At 47.6% G+C, this 26,378-nt stretch overlaps 1 protein-coding gene across 1 annotated transcript in view; it reads left to right on the top strand.

Moving 5' to 3' along the window:
- Window positions 1–3,304: 3,304 nt before the first annotated feature.
- Wtip (WT1 interacting protein) overlaps window positions 3,305–26,378 on the top strand; it is a 25,441-nt gene continuing 2,367 nt past the window's right edge. Inside the window, exons 1-7 of the mRNA XM_021168514.2 lie at window positions 3,305–3,893; window positions 11,517–11,618; window positions 18,451–18,518; window positions 18,658–18,720; window positions 18,857–18,987; window positions 20,279–20,330; window positions 20,980–21,048. Of these exons, the coding sequence (XP_021024173.1) occupies window positions 3,317–3,893; window positions 11,517–11,618; window positions 18,451–18,518; window positions 18,658–18,720; window positions 18,857–18,987; window positions 20,279–20,330; window positions 20,980–21,048 (1,062 nt within the window). The 5' untranslated portion in view covers window positions 3,305–3,316. The remainder of the gene's footprint in view (window positions 3,894–11,516; window positions 11,619–18,450; window positions 18,519–18,657; window positions 18,721–18,856; window positions 18,988–20,278; window positions 20,331–20,979; window positions 21,049–26,378) is intronic.

Raw genomic sequence — 26,378 nt, 5'->3', positions numbered from 1 at the left:
TTTCTGAGTTCGAGGCCAGCCTGGTCTACAGAGTGAGCTCCAGGACAGCCAGGGCTATACAGAGAAACCCTGTCTCGAACAACCAATATATATTTAAAAGCAGTACTTTTAACTGCTGAGCCAGCTCTCCAACCGCATAAAATAACTTCTGCTCTTATGAAGACACATCAAAGGGAGGAGACAGAGAGGACGGAAACTAGTAGAAGGTATTTGTAAAAAATGGTACACTGGTATTGAAAATATGTAACAAACTCTTATAAGTCATTAGAATAAAGTGATTACTAAAGGTGTGAGTCACCGTGACCCACTTGGTTTCTGTAAATAATGTGTACACTCTCGCACTAGCTCATTTGTGGTACTGAGGGGTCCAACTAGGCTTTCACATCCATCTATCTATCTATCTATCTATCTATCTATCTATCTATCTATCTATCTATCTATCATCTATCTGGTGTGACCAGATGATGACTACAACTTTCAGTGGAGGGGTTCTCCTATCTTATGAGTCCCACAGATGGAACTGCGGTCATCAGGTTTGGTGGCAAGTGCCTTTTCCCCGAACCATCTCCCTGCCCCACTAGCTCCTTTTATGATTTTTTTTTTTTGAGATAGAGTCTCACTACATTGATCAGACTGACTTGGGATTTGTTTTGGAGCTCAGGCAAGCCTTGAACGTGTGCTCCTTTTGCTTCAGTCTTCCAGCTGGCCTCCGTTTCTCCAGTGCTAGGATGTGAAGCATGCAGATTCATCAGTAAACAACGGATGCCATTTCATAGAAGTTGCTTCTTTTACTATCCCATATTTGGTCATTTTAGGTTGCTTTACTTTTAGGTTTTCTTATTTCTAGGGAAATGGATTTTAGTTGACCCTGGACACTAATGTAGCATTTGAATTCTTTTTTTTTTTTTTTTTTTTTAAATTTTTTTTTTTTTTTTTTTTTTTAAAGATTTATTTATTGATTATATGTAAGTACACTGTAGCTGTCTTCAGACACTCCAGAAGAAGGCGCCAGATCTCGTTACGGATGGTTGTGAGCCACCATGTGGTTGCTGGGATTTGAACTCTGGACCTTTGGAAGAGCAGTCGGGTGCTCTTACCCACTGAGCCATCTCGCCAGCCCCAGAATTCTGAAGGTTCTAACTGTGAAAGCTGGACTGAAACATTTACTTGTTTTTATTGGGAGGTGGTGGTAGTTCTTGCTATGCAGCCCAGGCTGGCTTCAATAGTGATCCTCCTGCTTCAGCCTCCTGATTATAGCCTGGAACAATCATAGCCTAGAATAGATGTTTTGAAAGAAATTTCTGCTTATAATTTTACGGTAGTTCAGTAATCTGTGTGTGCATGCCCACATGTGAATGTGCTTGCATATGCACAGTGTGTGTATATGGAAGTCTGAGAAGAACTTTGCAGTCTACTCCTGCTGTGTGGGTCCAGGGAATGTAATGTGGGTGGTCAGGCATATCAACCAGCCCTGTTTTGTGTGTATGTGGCGGTGGTCAGAAGACAACTTTAAGGACCTGGTTCTCTCCTTCCACTGTGGGTTCTGAGGATTGAACTAAATAAGGCATTAGGCATATGTATACAAGTGGTTTTTACCTTCCGGAGGCTTTTCACAGGCCCCCACCATTTTCACTTTTAAATGGCTGATAAATGTGATCAGTGAAATGGGTTCACCGGTCAAATGGTTTCTCCTTTCTCATCGGACCATGAGGTGGCTCTCCTGACTGGACATCTGTTCCCCCAAATACTTGCTTCCACACCTTGTGTGAGTAAGGCAGAGCTGGAATTCCTTAGGTCCTAGGAGATGTATGTGTGTGTGGGGAGGTTGGAGGGCGGGTTGGGGGATGGGCCAGACACTACAGCTTCCCTTCCATCTGGGAAGCAGGTGTCCCAGCCGGCTCTTTGCGCAGTGAAGGCCAGGCTTCTGTGCATCTGGGTAGGTCAGTCTGCTGCCAACTAGCTCCCTTCCCCTGGTACTGGGGCATTTTACCATCCCCCTCTGAGAAAAGGGAGTCTGGAAGTGAGGGGCTTTCATTTAAAACTGTTTTCCTGATCACTGGGACACAACACATGAGGTTTGGTTTTCTTTCCCATGACAGCTCTTGCAGGGTAAGACAGATTTTTGTTTGTTTGTGGGTTTGGGCTAAGAGACAATGTTACAATATAGGAGTCTCACGGTCAGCCTGTTTCCTTCTACCAGAGTAACTGTAACACCGAGAAAAGGAAACAACTGGATTTTCCAAGGCCTAGTGGATACTGGTTCTAAATTGACAATAATTCTGAGAGTCCCCTCACATCGGGGGGAAAAAAAACCCTTAGACTCATTATGGCTCTCCAGTTCAAGTAGGGATGCCAGTCGATAAACAGGCTTTTGTCTTTAAAAAAAATTTTTTTTTTTTTTTTTTATGTTTTGTGTTTTGCTTGCATGTACATCATGCACCACGTTCACGCCTAGCAGTGGAAGAGGTGGTCAGATCTCTTAGAATTGGAGTTAAGGAGAGTTGTGAACCATCGTGTGGATGCTGAGAACTGAATTTGGGTCCCCTGCAAGAGCAACAAACTCTCCTAACCTCTGAGCCATGGCTCCAGCCTAAAAGAATTTTGGTGGAAGTCACACTCACAATGGGTACCGGAACTCATCCCGTGATTCTTTTCTAAGTCCCAGAATGTGTAATTGGGACGGTTATACCTAGACGTTGCTAGAATCCTTACACTGTGTTTTGAAACTGCCAGAATTCCCACGTTGGTGTCACATCCATGTGGCACAAAGCAGACAGCATCAGGCTGTGTTCCTTTAGCAGAGGGCCAGGGAGGAATATGGGGAGGGAGGATGTGGGCTCGGGGCTCAGCCTCGGGGGTGGGGGGTGGGATCTGGAATGTGCCCTGAGGCCTCGGGGTGGACCAGAGCATGGGCCACCGCTGTCCCGCCCGCGTCCTGGCGCAGTCTGCGCACCCCTCGGCCGGGCCGTCGCCGCCCCCCCACATTCCAGAGGCCGCTGCGCAGTCTCCTTCCTCACATTCCTGACGGGGCAAAGGAGTCCCTCCGTTCCCCCCGCCCCCTGCGCGCGGCCTCGAAGCGGAGGGGGCGCGGCCCCGAGCTGCGCGCGCATTCCTCCGCCGCGCGCCTCCGTTCCTCCCTCCCCGCCACGGCCCCGCGCGAGAGTGCGGCCCACGCCGAGCGACCGCGACCCGGGCCCCGCCCCGCCCCGCGCCCAGGGGTCCCGGGGCGGGCTGCGGGCCGGCGGACGATGCGGCGGCGCTGCCGGAGCGGCGGCGGCGGGCGGCGGAGGTGACGCGCCGCGGCGGGCCGACGGCCATGCAGCGCTCGCGGACGGCCGCGGACGACGCGGCTCTGCTCCTGGCCGGGCTGGGCCTGCGCGAGTCGGAGCCGACCGCCGGCTCCCCAGGGCGCGTGCGGCGCGGGCCGAGGGCCGTGGACGAGGCGGCGCCAGCGTCGGGCCGCCGAGGCAAGGGTGGCGGCGGCGGCCCCGAGGCCGCGCCCGACGTCCCGAGCCGCCCCGAGCGAGGCCCGCGCGCCAGCCTCGCAGGCTCGGACGGCGGCAGCGCGCGCTCGAGCGGTATCAGCCTGGGCTACGACCAGCGCCACGGCCCCGGCCCCGGGCCGCCGTCGGGGGGCAGCGCGCGCTCCAGCGTGTCCAGCCTGGGCTCCCGTGGCTCAGCGGGCGCCTGTGCAGACCTGCTGCCGCCCGGCGTCGGCGTCGGCCCGGCGCCCGCCCGCTCTCCGGAGCCTGCCCAGTTCCCCTTCCCGTTGCCGTCGCTGCCGCTGCCCCCGGGCCGGGAGGGCGGCCCGAGTGCGGCCGAGCGGCGGCTGGAGGCGCTCACGCGGGAACTGGAGCGCGCGCTCGAGGCGCGCACGGCGCGAGACTACTTTGGTGAGCGTGCGGGGGCCGGGGTCTGGGTCGGGGGTCCTGGGGTTCTGGTAAGGGCTGTTCTCCAGCCACGGGTGCGGAGATGCCCGGCGCTTCCTGACTTGAGGCGGGGGTGGGATGGGGGTGGGTGAGGGGTGGGATCCAGACAAAATCAGGCTGATTGACAGCCTAAGCTGTTTTCTGGACACTTAAAAAATTGGTTATTTACTTAGAGACAAGGTTTCACTCTGTAGCTTAGACTGGCCTGTCTTTCTGTCCCTGACTCTGAAGTGCTAGGATTAGAGACATATGGACTCTGCAAAAGATTCAGTTAGGTGTATATTGAAAGTACCCCGGGAGGTCAGAAGGTGTCAGATTCCTGGAACTGGAGTCGGTTGTGAGCAGACGTCGGTACTGGGAACTGAGTCTTCTCCGTTGAGAAGTTGAGTTTTCTGCAAGAGCACCAAGCTCTTACTGCTGACCCATTCTTAAGCTCCTTTTGCTGGGCATTCTTCATTCCTAGTATTGCTCCTACTAAAGTTTGAGGAAGAGCAGAACGGAAGTGTTCCCCCTTCTAACTGAGGCATGGATAGGGACAGAAAGATGGGGTTCCCCGGGTACCCGTGAACCTGTGTGACTGAGACTTAAGTGCTGGTAGAGGCTGCAGGTGGAACTGTGTGAGGCTACATACCGGACCAAGGCAAGCATTCAAGGCTTCTCTGGGCTAGGTCTTATAAACAGGATATTTCCTACAAGAATACCGAGCTAGCACTTGCCTATCACTGCCCTAGGTTTGTTTCCCAGCAAGGCAAAGCAAATAAACAAAACCACAAACCAGCCTTACATCTGGTTACGCACATATAGAAAAAATACCAAGAAAAATACGCATTCAGACTTCACCCTTTAGCTTGGCATGGTTGGTACAGACCTGTGATTCCAGCACTGGGGATTCAGGAAAAGTAGGGTAGTTTAAAGCCAGCCTGGTCTACCTGTAGTTCCCAACCAGTCAAGACTACAAAGTCAGACTGTGCTTCAAAAAGTGGCAACAGAAAATACACTTTATATCATTAAATACCAAAGAAAGGGAGTCTGACTCATAACAGCCCTGGTAAAGGAATCACATGCATTAGCAAGGCCCCAGAGTCTCTGATGGCTTTTCTTGGCACAACAGTTAGGTGAGTCAGGTACAGGGAGTGAAGCTGGCTTGGGGATGTGTATGGTTAGCAAGCCTGGGACAGGGCTGGCTGAGTCTGAGTTGTCTCACATTCAGTAGAGCTAGCAGCTCCAGGATTCTTTGAAGTCAATCTTAGGGGAGGAGAGGTTGCACCTTAGCAGGTCATGTTGAGTGTATTCCAGGGTGGAGGAAGAAAGTGAGGGTATGAGAAGGTTGTAGCCCAGGGTGGTCAAGAGCATGCACGGGCTAGAGTGGTTTGGGTTTGGAATGAGATGCTTGATCCGATGCCGTGAGATGGGGAATCTGGGGTTTAGCAGAGGTGATGGCTGCTGTAAATGGCCTGGGAGTAGGAGGTGAGTGAGAAACTGACCTCCTGCCAGGAGCCAAACTGGGACATTTCAGCCGGATACTCTCTGTGCTCTTGGATGAGCATCTGATCATCTTCTGGCCCGTGCACACTTAGAGGCTCGGCATTGGTCTGTCTTTTGGCCCCTATGGCCACTCTCAAGTCTGCGTATTATACTGGGTATTTAATGTGAGGGTAAAGGCACTATAGCCCCAAACTGCTGGAGGTGAGGATCCTTTCTAAAGAGCACCGAGGGCTCAGCTTTAGCCCTGTTAGCCACACAGGAGACTGAGCTGGCTGATTATAGAGGTTTCCCTCTCTGAATAAGCTCTAATCTAGTGCAAGCTGCTCCAGAATGTGCTCCGGAGCTAAGGACAGCCTTTCCCTAGCCTAAACCCCAAGCATTGGGATTGCAGGTGTGCATACCACAATCAGCTAGATTATGGGGTGATGAGGATGGAACCTTGGCCTTCATGCATGCAAGGCAAGTACTCAGGCAAATGAACAGTATCCTCAGTCCCCCTTTATAGATAGGGTCTCACTCTGTATACCAATCTGACCTCCAAGTAACCATCTTCCTGCCTCAGCCTTCCTGAATGCTAGGATTACAGGTTTGAGGCGTGATACCTGCTCTAAATGCTAGCTCTCACTCCCTAAGCCAAAAATATGCCTTTTTTCTGGTTCTTAAAAATGTGGGTGGGCTGGAGAGATGGCTCAGCGGTTGAGAGCACTGACTGCTCTTCCAGAGGTCCTGAGTTCAAATCCCAGCAACCACATGGTGGCTCACAACCATCTGTAATGAGATCTGATGCCCTCTTCTGCTGTGTGTGAAGACAGCTACAGTGTACTTACATATAATAAATGAATCTTAAAAAAAATAAAAACAAACAAAAAACAAAAAACAAAAAACAAAAAAAATGTGGGCAATTTTGGTTAAACTATGTGTTTGATATCAGTTGGTGTTTTTGAGTTACAGAATGGCAGTTTCTAGGTATAGTAAACAGCTGTAATCTAAGCATTTGGAAAACTGAAACAGAGCGATTATGTGTTCCAAGCCAGCCTGTGCTGCAAAATGAGACCTGGACAGCAAAACAGAAAACAAAAATGTGTTCATTTCACTTTTTTAAAATTTAATTTAGAGGCCAGAGTCTTAGCTTAGGTTAGCCTTGAGCTCTTTTTGCTACAGCCTTCCAGTCGCTGGGAATACAGGCACATGGCATCCTATCCAGCTTGCAATTTAAAAAGTTTCAAATCTTTTTTTTTCTCCTTTTTTTTTTAAGATTTATTTATTATTTCTTAAGTACACCGTAGCTGACTTCAGACACTCCATAAGAGGGCATCAGATCTCATTTCGGATGGTTGTGAGCCACCATGTAGTTGCTGGGATTTGAACTTGGGACTGTCAGAAGAGCAGTCAGTGAGCTTAACAGCTGAGCCATCTCGCCAGTCCTGTTTCAAATCTTTTGACCCGAATAAATACCTCTTACAGAAGGAAGTCTGACTTCTGAGAACCTTGTCTATAGTGTGTTCTGCCTGTGCCATCCCTAGCTCCCTCCTCCATAGGCTCTGTGTCAGCCGACCTCTTGGTACCCCTGTGTCTTCTCCTCAGTTCTGCTGTCTAATGGAGGCCAACAGCCTCAGGCCCCTGAACTGACCATCTACTGCTAAGGCTCCTAGGCCATACTCTGTTTTTGTTTCTCTTAGCAGCCTTTGGTTCCAGCTCTTCCCACTCTGTGACCCGTGTGTGTGTGTGTGTGTGTGTGTGTGTGTGTGTAGACACATGAATGCTCTGGCATGTATATATGTGTATAGAGGTCAGAGATTTAACTCGTGGGAATTGGTTCTTTTCCTTTACCATGTAGGTTTTGAGGCTTGAACCCAGGTTGTCAGGCTTAGCTGCAAGACCCTCTGAGCCATTTCACTGGCCTGTTTTTGACCTAAGTGGGTTTGTAGGACTTTGTGTGTTGCCCCTAGCCTTAGTCACTTTGCTTTTATGTTCAACAGCCTTCTGGTCTCTTGACGCCCATCTTGCTTTCCACTTCACTCAGAATACTGAGGTCCCCAAGTTCAGTCTTTGTGGCCTGGCTTCCTGTTTCTCCCTCTGCCTCAGTACACAGCCAGTCTGCCACCTGAGAGGGTAGCATTCTGATCTCTCTGACCTCTACCTCCAACTTAAGTTTTCCTCTTTCCATTGGCCCTTTTCTTTTGGTTATAAATCTGTAGAAGGATCTTTCACACGCACGCACACACACACACACACACACACACACACACACACACACACACGCACTGCACACACGCACTGCACACACGCACGTACACATGGGGGTGGGGGGCTGAGATGCCTCAGAGGCTAAAGAAGCAACTTGTTCCCAAGCTGTCTACCCACGTTTGAGTGTCAGAATCTACATGGTAGAAAGGAGAGAACTGACTCCTGTAAGTAGTTCTCTGACCATACATGTCTCATGTGTGCACACATAGTCATGTGTGCACATGTACACAAATGAGTATTTTTTTTTAAAGCACAAACTTCTAAATCCATATAGCATCAATTCCCTCTGCCCTTTCATCTTATCTCCTTTCCGTCTTAGTTGTTTGTGTTTATTTGTTGTTTTTAAAGACAGGGTTTCTCTGTCTATCTAGCCCAGCTGTCGTGGAACTCACTTTGTAGACCAGACTGGATTTGAACTCACAGAGATCCACCTGCTTCTGCTTCCTGAGTCTGCCCAGCTTGTTCTTTTTTTTAAGATTTTTATTTTTTATGTATGAATATTTTGTCTGCATGTATGTATGTGTACTATGTGTATGCCTAGTTCCCACAGAGGTCAGAAGATGGTGTCAGATCCCCTGGGACTGGAGTTACACATGATTGTGAGCATCCATTGTGGTGTTGGGAATCAAACCCCAGCCGGTCCTTTTTCAGGAGCAGCCAGTCAGCCAGTGCTCTTAACCAGTGCTCTCCAGACCCGTATTTTTTTTATATTTTGAGACAGCATCTTGTTATCTAGCCTTGGCTGGTCTAGAACTTCTTGAATAGACCAGGCTGGCCTTATAGGAACCTGCCGGCCTCTGCTTCCCAAGTGCTGGAATTAAAGATGTATGCTACCATACCTGGCCTCCCCACTCCCAACTTCCAGTGTTGATTTCTGTGATTTAGTCAAGTGAATGGGAATGTCTGTTTCTCGTGGGTGGGCTGTGGGGGTTGGGGGGTGGGGAGAAGATTGGAAGGAAGACTTCTTTTATTCTAGCAAGAAAAGTCTAGTAGTGTGTCCGGGTGATCAAGATGAGGGAACAGACCAGGTGTGGTGGCACATAGCCTAACACATGCTGCTTGGGAGATAGATTGAGAATGCTTAAACCCAGGGTAGGGAAGCTAGCTGGAGCAATGCAAAGAGGGCTGGTGAGATGACTCCTTGTATTACGGTCTTTTTTACTAAGCCTAAGCCTGACCTGAGTTCACTTCCCCAGGCCCCATATTAAAGCAGAGGGTTAGAGTGCATGATGGTGGAGTAAAGGAATGGCCATAGAACAGCTGAGAGCTCACAGCTTTTATCTATCTATCTATCTATCTATCTATCTATCTATCTATCTATCTATTTATTAATTTTTGTGAAAAAGGGTCTCTACCAGCCCTGGCTGTCCTGGAGCTCACTGTGTAGATCAGGCTGGCCTGGAAATCATAGAGATCTGCCCGTCTCTGTCTCCTGAGTGCTGGGATTAAAGGCAATACACCTGCCTGAGAGCTCACATTATGATTTAAAAGCAGGAGGCAGAGAAAACACACTGGGGATGGCCTGAGTCTTTGAAACCTCAAAAACCCCTCCAGCAAGGCTATACCTCCGATCCTTCCCAAATAGCTTCACCTATTGGGGATCAAGAATTCAAACATACAAGCTTATGGGGCCATTCTCATGCAAACATCAGAGATACGGGTAACTGAAGAGAGTAGACTTTTGGGTCTCCTGGACACAGGGGTTAATAGTGCACAAGGCTTGGAGCCAGGCCCCCTCCTAACACTGCTTATTCCTCTGCCCCCTCCCCCAATCTGGCCTGTCTATGTGGTCCCCTGTCCCATCTAGTATCCCCAGATTCCTGCATAGAAAGTACTGTCCTTTCAGCTCATGGTGTGAAGACTAAGAGGCCCCTCTCTCACCATCCTGTGTAAAAATCACACACCTCCAGGTGTGTGGGTGGGGGAGAGCTCACACATGTCAGACACACACATTGCCACTAACTTGAAACCCTAAGCCCTAGATTTACACACCAGGTAGATCATGCTATGCAGCTGTGCTTTTCTGGAACTTTCCGTGGAGCCCAGACTGACCCTGACCTTGAGATGCTTCTACTTTGGCCTGAGTTAGAGGCATGTATCAACATACCTGGCCTAGATTTATTCTTTATTTTGTTTGAAGCAAGGTCTTGTATAGCCCATGCTGGCCTCCAGCTCATTGTGTAGCTGGTCTGTCTTCTAAGTGCTGGAATTGCAGGCATGTGTCACCATGCCCAACTCTCATACAATTATTTATTTCTTTTTAAAGATTCTTTGTAAACTTTTATTTATTTTTACTTTTACTGATTTGTGAGTGTGTGTGCCTGCTTACCTGTATGTGCACTGTGTGTATGCAGTGACTGAGGAGGCCAGAAGAGGGCGTTTGCTGCTCTGGAACTGGAGTTTCAGTGCCTGTGAGAGACCATGTGTGTACTAGGAAGTGTTCTTAACACTGAGCCATCTCCTCAGCCCTGGGTCTTTCCTGTTTTGATTGATTTATTTTATATGTATGAGTGTTTTGCCTGCATGTATGTAGGTATGTGCACCACTTGCATGCCTGGTGCCCCCAGAGGTCAAAAGAGGGCATTGGACCCTCTGAAACTGGAGTTATAGAGTTAGGAACTAAGTGGGTGCTGGGAATTGAACCCAGGTCCTTTGCAAAAGCAGCCAGCAGTTTTAGCCACCGAGCCACCTCTCTGGTCCCTCGATATATTCTTAATTAGCCTTAATTTTCTCCACAGCATTTATTTCCATCTAACATTGCCACCATCATCATTACTGTTGTTTTTTGGTGGTGGTGGTTTGAGACAGCATCTCCATATAGACCCTTGGCTAGCCTCCAACTTGCTGTGTAGCCCAGGCTGGCCTGGAACTTTGAGCTATCCTCTTGCCTAGGTCTCTTGATTACTGGGGTCACAGGTATGCATCATCTGACATTGTGTAACTTGTGCAGTGTGTCCCTCCTCTGGAATACTCAGTCCTTGGTGCTGGGGATTTTTCTGCACTGCAGTTTTGGCAGGCAGGCAGTAGGCTGTCGATATCTGTGGAATGGCCTAGGGAACATGGGAATCTTATACAGGTGGGGAAAGGGTACCGGTCAAGGGCAGTGATGCCTTTGGTGTACCTGTGTGGTGTGCGTATTTATTTTGAAGAGTAGGATTTGGCTCAAAGGCAGCAGGAAGGTTGTCTCTCAGTCGGAGGTGGAATGGTGTGGAGTGCCATTTCTTGGTCTAGTGCTGATGTCATTCATAGCTGATGGTGGAAGTCAGGCAGGCTCTTCCTGTGCTCTGTGAAACTCTTTGGATGCTCAGGTAGCAGTAGCTGACCCCGAGTGCTGTCTGTTTACGCTGCCTTTCTAGTCACTGGCCAGCTCTCTGGCTGAAACCACTCAAGGAGGAAGTGACTTTGACTTTATACTGTGTAACATGACAAGGAAGGCATGCTGGCTGGTGATGCCCTGTTGGTAATGACAGGGGCATGAGGGCAGGGTCTCATGTCTCATTGGATTAGAAAGAGGAACGTTTGCACCAAAAAGCGGAGTTGAACTGCCACCTCCAAGACCTGCCCCTAGTGACCTGTACCTGTAGTCAGGCACTATGTCCCTACCTTTCCATAGCTTTTCAAAAGAGTGACACCAGCCAGGTGCTTAAAACATGAGCCGGTAGGGACCTTGCACATTTGACTTAGAGCAGCGCCCCTGTAGCTGAATGTTAGTTGTTAGGGACCTGGTGACACAGGCCTTGTTGGGAGGTCAGTTTGGGAGGGTCAGGCAGGTGGACACCTGACCAGGAGCCTGGCTGGCCACCCAACTCCATAGTGCATAGTACCAGCCACTGCTCCTCTGCTCCTCCCTCACAGGCATTTGTATCAAGTGTGGCCTTGGCATCTACGGAGCGAGGCAGGCGTGCCAGGCGATGGGGAGCCTGTATCACACCGACTGCTTCATCTGTGACTCCTGTGGTAGGTAACACCCACCCATCCCCTCTGCCTCTGTCACTCCCTTGCACCCAAGCCTCAGCCAGAGGAAACGCTCAGCTCTGGGGCAGAGGAGGCTGCCACAGTCAAACATTCTCCCTGTATACATGGTTTGCGGCCCCTTGGTTTCTGGGCCTGGCATATATGGGAGGCCTGGGCCTGAGGAAGGAGCCTTTGCTGGCTGTCAGAAAGGCTCCTCTCCGGTCCTTGGCCATGGTGCTTCTGTCCACACTGGGTACTCTTCTGCCTGGGAGGCATGGGAGCGTGGGGTGAGGGAGCTTGAACCTGTCTGCACATGGGGCTAATGTTTTTAAATGTTTGTTTGTTTCTTTTTTTTTTTTAAAAGATTTATTTATTTATTTATTTATTTATTTATTTATTTATTATATGTAAGTACACTGTAGCTGTCTTCAGACACTCCAGAAGAGGGCGCCAGATCTTGTTACGGATGGTTGTGAGCCACCATGTGGTTGCTGGGATTTGAACTCTGGACCTTCGGAAGAGCAGTCGGGTGCTCTTACCCACTGAGCCATCTCACCAGCCCCCATGTTTGTTTGTTTCTTAAGATTTGCTTATTTTATGTGCAGGAGTGTGCACCGTGTGTGCCTGTTGGATCCCCTGGAACTTGGGTTGTGAATGGGTGTGTCACCTGAAGCTCTTACCTTTGTAAGAGCAGCAAATGCTCTTAACTACTAAGCCATCTTCAGTCCCTGCATGGGATATTTTGATATACATATTTATCACAGTATATCTTAGGGTTTCTATTGCTGCGATGAAACACCATGACTAAAAAGCAAGTAGGGAAGAAATGGGTTTATTTGGCTTACACTTCTGTATTGCTGTTCATCATTGAAGGAAGTCAGGACAGCAACTCAAACAGGGCAGGAACCTGGAGGCAGGAACTAATGCAGAGGCCATGGAGGGTACTGCTTACTGGCTTGCTCCTCATAGCTTGCTCAGTATACCTTCTTATAGAACCCAGGACCACCAGGCCAGGGGTGGCACTGCCCATAATGGATTGAGCCCTTCCCCGGTGCTCACTAATTGAGAAAATGCCTTACAGATTGATCTCATGGAAGCATTTCCTTAACTCTAGCTTGTGTCATGTTGACACGAAACCAGCCAGTACCCAGTATAGTGCCTAGTATTGAGTCAGAGTAAAGCTGCTTTTGGGAGACCGTGAAGACATGAAGACAGCTGCTCATGCCTGTAATTCCGGCAGTCGGGAGGCTGAGGTAGAAGCAGAGTTCAAGGCCAGCCGAGGTGACATAGAAAGACCATGTCTCAAAAAGCAACAGCAGACCCACCCCTCTGCATTGAAGGTGCACTACCATTGCTCCAGGGCTCTGTTTAGACCAGTCTACTTTGTTTACTGTGAGGTGAAAAATCCCTCTTAGGCCTCACATTCCACCATCCTTTGGCTAAGTCAGTAATCCACATTTATCTTATTCCCACTGCATAAATGTTGTCCACAGCAGAATCAAGTACACTATGGTTAGATCCATTTTTTTTTTAAATTTTTTTAAAAAAGATTTTCTTTAAAATAAAGGGGAGGAGGGGTAGGGCAGGAGATGTCTCATCAGTAAAGTGTTTACTGCACAAGAAAGAGAATCTGATTTGAGCCCCAGCATCCATGTAAAAGAAGCTGTGGTAACTGTGATTCCCAGGGCTAGGGAGGCAGAGACAGAAGAATCCCAGGGTCTTGTTGGCCAGCTTGTCTGCCAAGTTGGTGATCTCCAGTGTCAAAAGGGTCACGTGGGGAACAATCAAGGCAGACAGCCAGTGTTACCTTTGGCTTTCACGAGCACACGCACACATACACAGTTTTTTTTTTTTTTTTTTTTTAAAGATTTATTTTATGTGAGTATACTGTGGTTGTCTTCAGACACTAGAAAGGCACCCGGGCCCATTACAGATGGTTGGGAGCCACCATGTGGTTTCTGGAAATTGAACTCAGGACCTCTGGAAGGGCAGTCAGTGCTCTTAACTGCTGAGCCATCTCTCCAGTCCCACTTTTTTTTTTTAAATCTCCCTTATTTTGCCTTATTTACCTATATTCACAGAATATTTTTTTCTCCTTCAATGTGGCCTTAAATCAGGTTTTCTGCTGAGCAGCCACTAGGAGCCACTGGTTAGCTGGAACTGTGCTTTCTAGACTTGTATGGGAAACTAATTGCTGTCTGGTACACAGCCTCTGGGCTGAATGCAGTCACCATTCCTGGAAGCTTTTAGCTCCTGAGACAAGTCTGGACTGAGGTGGGACTGTCCTCAGGCTGTCATCAGCCCTTAGGGCAGCTGTTCTCAGGGTAGTGATTTTTCTTTAATCTGTGTCAGCAGCGTACAGTGACTGCCAGACAGAACTGCACCGTGTGAGCATCCCACAGCCTGTCTCTCCGTGTACTTGCTAATAGACACTAGCTGGCCGTGAGCTCTCCTGGAGAGTTCCTTCTTCCTCATGTTTCCATCTCCCTTGAGTAAACTACAAGGAGTAGGGTTTTCAGGTCAGAGTGCGCTTATGTTTAGATGCCCGATTGTATTCCCGGGGATCTGTACCACTCATTGGCAGTTGTTGCCTTGGAAATCTGAGTCACACTGTTCTGCACACCTGACAGTAATTGGTGCTGATGCCTTTCTAAGGAACAGTTCTGCTGGGTGGGATCTCATCGTGAGTTTAATATGTAACTTCCAGTGAGCATCTTATTGTTTGCTTTTTTGGCCATTAATACATCTTTTTAAAAAATTACTTACATTTTTATTATGTATGCATGCATGCCCATGCGCTTGCATGTACGTCAGGAGATGGAACAAAACTTGCAGGAATCAGTTCTCTCCTCCCTCACGTGGTTCCAGGGATCAAACTCAGGTTGTCAGCCGTGGCAGGAGGCATCTTTGTCAGCCTAATATGCATTTTCTGGTGGAAATCTGTTCAAAGTTTTTGTCTATTTTTTTTTTTCAAGACAGGGTTTCTCTGTGTAGCCCTGGCTGTCCTGGAACTCACTCTGTAGACCAGGCTGTCCATGAACTCAGAAATCTGCCTGCCTCTGCCTCCCGAGTGCTGGGATTAAAGGCGTGCACCACCACGCCTGGTGCTTTTGTCTATTTTTATAGAACTGGGAATTATTTGCCTTTTTCTTTGGGGTTTTATTTTTAATTAGTGTGTGTGTGTGTGTGTGTGTGTGTGTGCATGTTTTGAGTGGGGACTATGCATTTGTGAGCCCAGGTGCCCAAGGAGGCCAAAGGTGTCAGATCCTCTGGCGCTGGAGTTACAGGTGACTGGGAGCCATAATGTGGATGCTGGAAACTGAACTCAGGTTTTCTGCAAGACTATTACATGCTCTTAGCCACTGAGCCATCTTTGAACCCATGTTTTGAGTTTTTGTTTTGAGTCAGGGTCTCTACAATTACCTAGCTAGCTTTGGCTGCCCTGGAACTTGTTGTGTAGACCAGGCTGGCCTCAAACTCAGAGACCGTCTTGCCTCTGCCTCCTGATTATTTGTCTTTTAAATACTGAGTTGTAAAATTTACTGACATTTAGGTTCAAATTATTTGGCAGATGTGCATTTTCTGAGTAATTTCTTTTAGCATGATTTAAAAACTGTTTTAGTGATTCTTTTGTTAAGAAATGTTAAATTTTGACTAAGCCCAGTTCATCGGTTTTTGTGTGATGGGATTACAGGTATGAGCAGTCATAGTCAGTTTAGGCTGTTTGTGTTAATGTTTAGGTTGGTAACAATTTCATGTTAGGGTTGTATATGTACAGAGGTCAACCCCAGGTAGTGTTGCTTAGGAACCTTTTTTTTTTAAAGATTTATTTATTTTATGTATGTGCATACACTGTCACTTTCTTCAGACACACCAGAAGAGGGCGTCAGATCCCATTACAGATGATTGTGAGCCACCATGTGGTTGCTAGGAATTGAACTCAGGACCTTTGGAAGAGCAGTCAGTGCTCTTAACCTCTGAGCCATCTCTCCCCTCCCTCCGCCCCCCATTTTGAGGCAGGGTCTCTTGCTGGGACCTTAGGCTTGCCAGTTAGGTCAGTGTACCTGGTCAGCAAGCTGCAGGTATCCCTGTCTCTGCCTCCTAAGTACTGGGTTACAATGGTATGCTCCCGTACGTGGCTTTTTATGTAGAAGCTGGGGATTGAACTTGGCCATGTGTATGTTCGAGTACTTCACTGACTGAGGTGCCTCCCCAGCCCTCCTTATTACCTTTTTAAAAATCAGTTTCTACAAAAAAAATCAAAGATGCCAAGATTGGGTAGTATTTGAAAGTGAACACGGCAGTTGTGAGCTTGGAAGGGTCTAGAATTTACCCTGCAGCACACTGGCAGGTGACCCCTCATTCTTCATGATGCTGGCAGAAGACACATACTTCTGGGTCAGAGTCTTCACACGTGCTTCCTGTTCTGCTTGACCCTTGACTCTCATGGGATGGGATGCACTCCTGGTAGATGCTGCATACTCTGTCTATGTGGCAAACCTTAGAAACCTCAAGTTTAGCAATTATAATTACAAACACTATTGTTTTTGAGGAGGGATCATTATGCTGCCCAGCATGACCTCAAACTTCTTGGTTTAAGCAAGCCTCTTGCTTCAGCTTCTGGAGAAATGGGAACTCCAGCAGCCCTACCACACAGAGTTTGAGGAACCCCAACTTTTTACAATAGGCTGTCAGCAAATCTCTTTGACCCAGAGGCAGAGCTCATCTTTGTAATGCTGGACAGCAAACAAGCTCACACTCTCCCCAATCGAGACTCTGTCTCCTGAGGAGTTTACTCTGCAAACATTCTTGGAAAAGAGAAACCAGATTAAGAGCTGCCAGCTTTGCTTACCAGATGTGCAGAATGAGCTAGGAAATTGACTCCTGCCAAGATACCTACGTACCTACGTCTTCTCAGATTTCTCTGAACCAAGTCTGTTTTTTTTTTTTTTAAATATTTATTTATTTATTATTTGTAAGTACACTGTAGCTGTCTTCAGACACTCCAGAAGAGAGCATCAGATTTCATTACGGGTGGTTGTGAACCACCATGTGGTTTCTGGGATTTGAACTCAGGACCTTTGGAAGAGCAGTGTGCGCTCTTACCCACTGAGCCATCTCACCAGCCCCAAGTCTGGTTTTATAGCATGCAGCATACCCACATTTTCCTAAGTTTATCCCTCAGTATTGCTTTCTATCTTTAGGCTGCTACCAGCATAGCTTCTCCATGTGTTTATTGTCACCAAAGGCCAGGAGAGAGTATCAGATCCTCTGCAGCTATAATTACAGCCAATTATGGGCCACCTAACGAGAGTGCTGGGGACCTAATTTGAGTCCTCTGTAAGAGCAGTGTCCAATCTTAAGTTGTCATCTTCTCCAGCCTCATAAATGCAGATTTTAAAGTTGTAGCTTTATTTTCCCAGTATTTGTTGCCAGAATAAAAATAATGTTTGGGAGCTGCGATAGCGGCAGTGACGGCGGCAATGGTGCATGCCTTTACTCCCAACACTCAGGAGGCAGAGGCAGGTGGATCTCTGTAAGTTCAAGGCCAGCCTGGTCTACAGAGTAAAGTTCCAGGACAGCCAGGGTTACACAGAGAAACTGTGTCTTGAAAAACAAACAAACAAACAAACAAACAAACAAATAAACTCAAAGAAAAAATCATTTGGTTTTCATATGCTGGCCTTCAATCCCATCCTACAATTACAATAAACAATAAACGTAGTAGGGTTACTTGGTTACTACTGGTGTTCTGCATAACACAGTCATGATTGTGTTTATAGATGACCATGTGGTACGATGTCTGTGATTTCAGATAACTTCTCTTTCTTCTGTCTCACCACTAATTCCACAAGTCTCATACTATACACTTGACTAGAACTAGCACAAGACTGAATATTTTCACCTGTTTTGTGGTACTGGGAATTTAACCCAGAGCCACAGCCCAGCCCCTCACTGGGGGATTCTAGGCAGGGACTCTACCACTGATCCATGCCCCCAGCCCCTCACTGGGGGATTCTAGGCAGGGAATCTACCACTGAGCCATGTGGTAGCCTATGTGTGCCCCCAGCTCTGGATTTTTTTCAACAGCATGTTCCAGTATATCTCAAGCTGGCCACTAACTTTTACTGCTTCCTCTTAAGATCTGAAATTATAGGTGTGGGCTACCATACTCTGCTCCAAAACTGTTTTAAGAGGAAAACTACTTAATATCTTACCAAAGTACTTGATGTGGCTACATATTTTTCACTAGCACCCTCACCAGTTTGTAGTTTCTCCTACTTGCTAGTAGGTCCTGGAACCTCTGGGTAGATGGGAATGCCAGGTGATCAGTAGAGAGGTAAAGGGACAAGTGGTAGAGGTGTGGGGGAGGGGACCTTCCTGTATTTGCTGTAAACCAACAGTTTTGTTGACTCTTCTAGTTTCTTCTGAAATACTTGTTTCTGTTTAAGAGGGGGGTGTCTTATAGCCAAGGCTGTCCTCCAGTGTGGCTTTGTAGCCTAGAGTGTCATTGAACTTCAGGTTCCTCCTGCCTCCATATCCCCAGTGCTGAGACTATAGGCATGCGCCTCCACATCCAACTTTATCATTTGGGTTTTTCAAGGCAGATCCTAGGCTATAGCCTAGGCTGTCCTCAGACTTCTGGGTCCTTCTGTGAGCTTTGGGATGCTGGTTCACAGGTGTGAGCCACCATTGTGGTTTGGAATGTTTATAACAGCAGCACAGCACTACACAGGTGTTTAGAGACGTTCCCTTTCATGCTGGTCAGAGATGAGTACTGAGATCCAAGCTGGGCTTTGTCCCTGGTTGCAGCATTTCACTCTTTACCTTCCAGGGAGACGGCTCCGTGGGAAGGCCTTCTATAACGTGGGTGAGAAAGTGTACTGCCAGGAGGACTTCCTGGTGAGTCTCCACTGTGCTGCTTGCCAAGCTGGGTGGGAGCAGGGCGGGAACCTCCTTCGGACTCACATGCAGACCTGAGGCCAGCGACAGTGAGTGCCCCTTTGTCACGTGACGTCCTGGATCCTGTGTCCCCTCTCAGTACTCCGGGTTCCAGCAAACAGCTGACAAGTGTAGCGTGTGTGGACACCTCATCATGGAGATGGTGAGAACCTCTTCTCCAGGGAACCCTGGAGTCCCCTACCCCTTTCCTGTTCCAGACTCAGTAGGGCCCTGAGCCATAACCTCTTGGGGGCAGTGCTGAGTGTCTCACCTGCAGTGACCTTTTGACGCCTCCCCAGATTCTGCAGGCCCTTGGCAAGTCCTACCACCCAGGCTGCTTCCGCTGCTCAGTGTGCAACGAGTGCTTGGATGGAGTTCCCTTCACTGTGGATGTGGACAACAACATTTACTGCGTTAGAGACTATCATACGTGAGTTTCCCCTGCTGGAGCAGTGTGTCCTGCACCATGGCCCCCCCTGCCTCTCTGGTTCTTTTTATTTTTATCTTTTTAAAGATTTATTCATGTGTTTTATGTATATGAGTATACTTTAGATGTACAGATGGTTGTGAGCCTTCATGTGGTTGTTGGGAACTGAATTTTAGGACTTCTGCCTAACTCTGTCAGCTCTATCCCCACTCACTCAGCCCCTGCTTGCTCCAGCCCAAAGATTTATTTATTATCATTAATAAGTACAGCATTGCTGTTTTCAGACTCACCAGAAGAGGGTGTCAGATTTCATTACAGGTGGTTGTGAGCCACCATGTGGTTGCTGGCCTCTCTGGTTCTTGCTTTTTTTTTCGTCTGCTTTTCTGTGTTTTCTCAGCTGTTGGGGTAGGTGTATTAGTGACTTTTCCCATGTGGTAACAGAGTCCTTCACAGAACAGTGTGAGGAGGAGAGGTTTCAGAAGACATCCATCACGATAGGCAAGACCTGGTGTTGAAGGCACGGTGTTGGGTGGACAGCTCTAGCTTTGGTGACTGCAGCAGGGAGTTGGGACTCTTTACATCTTGGTGGGGCAGAAGGAAAAGACATCAGGAAGGAACCTGGACTGAGCTGTAACCATTAAGCGTCTTCTCCTAGTGATTCACCTTCACTAGCCAAGCCTACCGCCAAAAGGCTCCACAGCCTCCCCAAACAGCATCATCTGCTGGGAGCAAATATTCCAACACGAGCCTGAGGGTGGTTTGCATCAAACTGGAAGGGCAGGACAGGGGCATTTGTGCTTTCTGATCCTTCTCCTGGGTAGTCTGGCCACCCCCTGCCTTTGTCCCCTGCCTTTGCCTATGTGAACCCCTCTTCTTCCTAGTGAGCTCACTTGATTGCCAGGCCTTTTGCTTCTAAAGAGAGAAGGGCCCTAGTGTCATGTGAATAGCCAAACTGTTTGTATGCTGTGGCTCTGGGCTCCAGGCTGGCAGCTCTGGGCCTATGCTGCTGCTGAGTTAGGGGATTAATGCCACTAGCATTTGTAGTTGGTACTCGAGGTAGAGCGGAGGTCGACCTTAGGGATGGCTTCAGTCTGGATATGAGGGGCCAGAGAATACGTATACATGAGATGTCTAGAGATCCTGAAGCTGTTCTGGAGGAGGCAAATAGCTGTTTGCACCAAGAAGGCAGAAGCTACACCATCAGCCAGTGTCCACACAGCAGGGGTGGGTGGGGCAGAACCCTTGCCTCTACTCACTAACCTTCTCACACGTCCATTTCCCTCTATTCTTCCAGGGTGTTTGCACCAAAATGTGCCTCCTGTGCCCGCCCCATCCTCCCTGCACAGGTAGGAACACTTCATCTGGAAGCAGCAGGTGCCTGACCCCGAGGCTCTGTGTACTCCACCTTGCTTGGCCTCAGATCATGGGCCACAGTAGGGGTGTTTGAAGGTGGCCATGTTTTATGTTCCTCGGGGCTGAGGTGTATGAAGGGTGTTTGGGCAGGGGGTGGGACAGGTGTGTCCTGGGTGAAGTAAGGAAGCAGCTGCCTGCTTCTAGCTTGTCCCACTGCAGTATTCCATTACCTATAATAGGGAAAGGGCTACATGTCTGGCTCGTTTGGTCCTGCAGTGGATGTTGCATGGCATAGGGCCAGAGGAACAGATGAGAGGCCTTGGCCTGTGTACTTCTTAATTTTGGGTCTTTCTGCATGAACTATATGTGTTCAAGTCAGCTTCCTGAGGAAACAGGGCTGGTAGTGGGAGTCCCTGGCTCTGAAGTAAAAATAATGTGTGAGCCAGCGCCCAATGTGACTTTCTTATTGTCACATGCTGGGTTGGGAAAGATGCCCAGTGCACATGCATATTCATTCTTGGACATCTGCCAGCATACCATTTCTACTGATGGTGGCACATTGTAGAGAGGTGTGTCTTAATGGACAGGTCATATTGCTCCAGGTCCAGGAAGAATGCCTGTGAACCTTGCCTTTTTCTCCAGGGCTGTGAGACAACCATTCGTGTGGTGTCCATGGACAGAGACTACCATGTGGAGTGTTACCACTGTGAGGTAAGACCCAGGCTCCCACACACTGTTGCCCATTTCACCCTGGGTGTCCATGGACNCTCTCTTGTGGCTTCTGTTCCATACTGTCCCAGCAAGCTTTTCCTTTCTTTTTTTTTTGTTTTTTTTTGAGACAGGGTTTCTCTGTGTAGCCCTGGCTGTTCTGGAATTCATTTTGTAGACCACGCCTGGCTAAGCTTTTCCTTTCTTGTGGACACATGCTCTGCCTGTACCCATTTCTCTTTCAGAGAGTCACATTTTTACTATATGGGATTATTTTGTAAAGTGGATGGGAAAATAAATAGACCAGGCAGTGTCCACATGAGGCAGTGTGTGCTGTTGAAGGGGGTTGTCAGAACCTTGGAAAATCAGTTTTCTTGGAGGAGGTAACATCCAGGCTAAGATTTGAACAGTGAATAAGAATTAGCAGATTGCTGGGTGTGGTGGCACACGCTTTTAATCCCAGCACTTGGGAGGCAGAAGCAGGCAAATTTCTTGAGTTCAAGGCAGGCCTGGTCTACAGAGTGAGTTCTAGGATAGCTAGGGCTACACAGAGAAACCCTGTCTCAAAAAAAAAAAAAAAAAAAAAAAAAAAAAAGAATTAACAGATTTGTGTGTGTGTGTGTGTTTGTGTGTGTTTGTGTGTGTGCGTGTGAGTGATTTTTTTATTGCCGGTGAAACTGCCAGAGGTTGGGATAGAGACCACGGAGGCTGCAGAGTACCAACTTCCTGGGGCAGCAGGAGAAGAAAAGATGGCAAGGTTCTACTGGACTTTTTGTTTTGTTTTTGAGACAGAAACTCTACATAGCTGAAGCTGGCTCAGAACTTGGTTGAGTAGCTCAGACTGGCCCAGAACTTGTCTCTAGTTTTTCAAGACAGGGTTTCACTGTGTACCTCTGGCTGCCCTAGACCTTGATATGTGGATCAGGCTGGCCTCAAACTGGGAGCTCTACCTGCCTCTGCCTCCTGAGTGCCGGGGTTAAAGGTGCCCAGCCCTAGAACTTATACTCTTAACTGCCTTAGCTTTCTGAGTGCTGGGTTTACAGGAGTGTGCCTCCATACCCAGCTTGCCAATAATCCCACCATTCAAGATGCTGAGACTCTAATATTGCAAGTTCAAAGCCAGGTACGCTACATATCAACCCTGGCTTACCAAACAAAATCACATGTAATTATGGAAGAGAAGGAGTTACAGGGAGGCACCCATGAGGAAGCAGGTTGAGTTGAGGACTTTGGTAGGTGACTGGGTGTAGCAGTATAGGAGATGAAATGTGTCCATCAAATTCAACAGAAGACGACATGCTGTCAGTTCCTGTTACTGTAACAGACCCTGAAGTCACCAACTTAACAAGTGAAGGTTCCTTTAGCTCAGTTTTAGGGTTTATCCCACGATGGTGGTGGATTGGCTACGTTGCTCTGGCCCTATGGTGCACCAAAGCTGCTTACCTCATAACTGGAATGAAAAAGAGTAAGGAAGAGAGGGCCTGGAGAGACCTTCGCGATGGCTCAGCAGGAAAGGATATCTACTTCTGTCTTAGATAGGGTTTATTGCTGTAAGGGACAACACGACCAAGGCAACTCTTCTAAAGGCAAGCATTTAACTGAGCGGAACCTGAGCACAGGAGGCCTCAAAGCCCAACTTCACAGTGACACACTTCCTCCAACAGGCCACACCTCCCTCATAGCCAGGCTTTCACACACATGAGTCTATGGGATGCCAAACCTATTCACATCACCACATTGTACTCCCTGGCCTCCATAGGCTTGTAGCCAGAATGTAATGCAGAATGCATTTAGTTCAACTTCAAAATTTACCAGAGTTTCAAAAGTGTTTAAAAATCCAGTTTCTTCTGATATTCATAGTCTTTCAACTGTTAATCCCCTATACAATCAAAACCAAAAATACAAAGGCAGATACTTCCAATATCACAGGATATACATTAGCATTCCAAAATATATCAGTGAGGAAATACTAGACCAACCAGCTGGTCAAAGTCCACACTCTGCATCTCCATATGTGATGCCCAACTCCTTTCATCTCTGTTGACTGCAACACAATTCTTTCTTTTGAGCTGGTTCCACTCCCTGTTAGCAGCTTTCCTCAGATACCATAGCTCTGGCAGCTCTTGGGGTCTCCCAACATCTTGGGGTCTCCAAGGCAACTTCAACTTTACAACTTGTCCCAGTGTCTGGGATGCACACATGATCTGGGCTCTAATGTAGCACTCTCTGTTCTGGTTGACTGCACTCCACTGCTGCTGCTTGCTGTTCTTGGTGGTTTGCCCATGGTACTGGGATTTCCAGTACACTGGGGTCTTCCCCTGAAAGTAGGCTGCACTTTCACCAGTAACTTCTCATAGGCCCTCTCTCTTCATAGTGCCAAACCTCAGCTTCTTTGCATGAGCCCTTCAGTCCTGGGCCGGAGGCTGCACCTTCACCAGTTGACCAAGCCTGCTTATTCAGTCAACAGGGTCTCGAGGGAGGGAGTGAGGATGAAAGAGAAAAGACAATCAGACCACACAATAGCATGACTCCAGCAAGCACTGAAGCAAGTTCATTTTTTCCCACCGTGCTTTTATACCATTCATGTCAGGAATAGGGCCAGTTCTTAGTCAAGGAACCAACAAGGCATAAAAGTCCGGGGATCACTATAGCCAGGGACTTACCAAGATGATCAAGACACAAGGAATACATTCCTCAACTGGATTTTTCTTGAGCCTTTCTTGTCCTAGACCAATGTAAATATTCTCACCAGTTTCCTAGAAGCAGCACAAAAAGCTCTCCATAACCAATGACCTTCCTTGGCCTCTCACAGGGCCAAGCCTTAGCTGCTGTCTATGGCTCCTTCTTGCCTCTTGCCTTCCAAACCAGTACCAGCTGGGTGATTATTACACATTACCACATCCAGGTACAGCATGAGGTACAATCTTGGCTATCTCTGGAACACAACTCCTTTGTGCTCCCAGAAAATACTTGCCAGAAGTTTTCACCTCAGTGATTCTGGTCTCTTCTTAGTCATCGATAATTTCTTAGGTTCAGCTAACCCCTTCCACTCTTGACTCTAAAGCCAAAGCCATGTGGCTGAAGCTGCTGAGTTCTGCTGCTTGCTGGGGGATGGAACATGGCCCCTTGTTCTATTTCATCTTATTCAGAGATCTGCATGGTATGTTGCCTGAATGTTGGGACTAAAGGTGTATACCACCATGCTTGGATCTAGGCTTTTCTTTACTTGGAATTTGCACTGTACCAGGCTGGCCTTGAACTGAGAGATCTGCTTGCCCTTGTCTTCCTGGAATTAATGGTGTATTCTGCCATTTCTGGGTTGTAGTTCACTCCAGATATAGCCATCACAATCTGTCACTTGTCAGTTTGATACACAATCATATCTCCTTATGTCCAAATGAGAACAATAACCAGAACTGATAGAACTGTCCCTCGTACAACTGCAAATGCATAAACAACAAGCTTAGGAGGGTGGGATTTTGCCCTGAGGGCCTTTAATGTGCTTATCTCCTTGAGCACAGTATTCAGCTCCATTCTACTTTCTAGTAACCCTTAATACTTGAACCATACATTTTGTAGTTTTCTTTTTCTTTTTTTAAAAGATTTACTTATTTCATGTATGAATACAATTATAGCTGTCTTTAGACACACAAGAAGAGGGTGTGTGTCACCATGTGGTTGCTGGGATTGAACTCAGGACCTCTGGAAGAGCAGTCAGTGCTCTTAGCTGCTGAACCATCTCTCTAGCCCTGTATTTTTCTTTTCTATGTTTGCTATACTTGATCAAAATGCTCTTTGTAAGAATAATCGACAGGACAGAGTCTGTGATAGGCTGTTTTGAGATTTCCTTTCTCATTGCAATAAATCTAAATCTCTTCATTTTAGCCTTTGACACTCTTCGGACAAGGGCAAAAGACAGCCACATTCTTCCCCAAAATATCACAAGAATTATCTCTAGGCCGCATACTGAAATTCTTCACTGAAACCTTTTAAGCCAATCCTGCAGAGTTCAAATCACCCCCCAGCACCATTGTCTTCCATATTCATACCAGGATAGCCCATTAAGCCCCACTTAAATCATTCCACCGCTTTCCCCAAATCCATATTCCTCTAAACAAAAGCATGGTCAGGCCCAGCACAGCAATACCCCAGTCCCTGGTTCCAGCTTCTGTTTTAGTTAGGGTTTTCATTACTATGAAGAGACAGCATGACCAAGGCAACTTTTATAAAGGCAAACATTTAATTGGGACTGGCTTACAGTTGCAGAGGTTTAGTTCATTATCATCATGGGGGAAGCAAGGCAGTGTCCAGGGAGACACTGTGCTGGAGGAGCCAAGAGTTCTACATCTTGATCCAAATGTACTGGGTGGAGCCTGAGCATAGGAGCCCTCAAAGTCCACCTACACAGTGATACACTTCCTCCAACAAGGCCACATCTACTCCAATAAGGCCACACCTCCTAATAGTGCCACTCCCTGTGGCCATATATTCAAAAACATGAGTGAATCTATGGGGCCACCGGAGCTACTAAGTCTTAGGATCTGATTTCAATCCTTAGGACCCACGTGGAGGAAGAGACAACTGATTTTTACAAGTTGTCCTCTGACCTACACAGGCATGCCATGGCATACCCACACTCAGACAAATAGCATGTATGCAGGAAAAAAAAAGGTCAAAGTTCCCAAAGAGACCCATTGAGGATATACCCCCCAAAGACCCAAAAATCTCTTCAGTGGATCAACCACTTCCTCCATGGACAAGAGACTAAGCCTCCTTTTTTCTTTGGTTTTTGAAATAGGGTCTCATTGTGTGGCTCTTCTTGTTTTAGAACTCCCTGTGTATCTGCACTGGGACACACATCCTGAGTGTGCTGTTAGTACTCTATTGCTGAGCTAGATCTCCAGCCTTTGGATTATTTTGATAGCCCAGGCTGGACTCAAACCCAGTCTCCTACTTCAGCCTCCTGGGGTCACAGTCTGATAAATGTGCTGGGAATTTTGTCCTTTGAGACACCATCTTGCTATAAAGCAATGGCTGGCCCGGAACTTGAATTTTTCTTTTTTTTCAAGCCTGCCTCTGCCTCCCAAATGCTGAGATTAAAGGCGTGCGCCACCACTGCCCCTGCTCTTTTTTTTTTTTTTTTTTTACAGATGGTTGTGAGCCATCATGTGGGTGCTGGGATTTGAACTCCGAACCTTCGGAAGAGCAGTCGGGTGCTCTTACCCACTGAGCCATCTCACCAGCCCGGCTCATGCTACTTTTTAAAAATCCATCTATATTTTCTTCTGACATCTTATGAGTCCAGGTTTTTTTTTTTTTTTTTTTAAAGATTT

Source organism: Mus caroli, chromosome 7 (assembly GCF_900094665.2).
Source record: "Mus caroli chromosome 7, CAROLI_EIJ_v1.1, whole genome shotgun sequence".
Lineage (NCBI taxonomy): Eukaryota > Metazoa > Chordata > Mammalia > Rodentia > Muridae > Mus > Mus caroli.
This window is presented reverse-complemented; position numbering and strand designations above follow the sequence as displayed.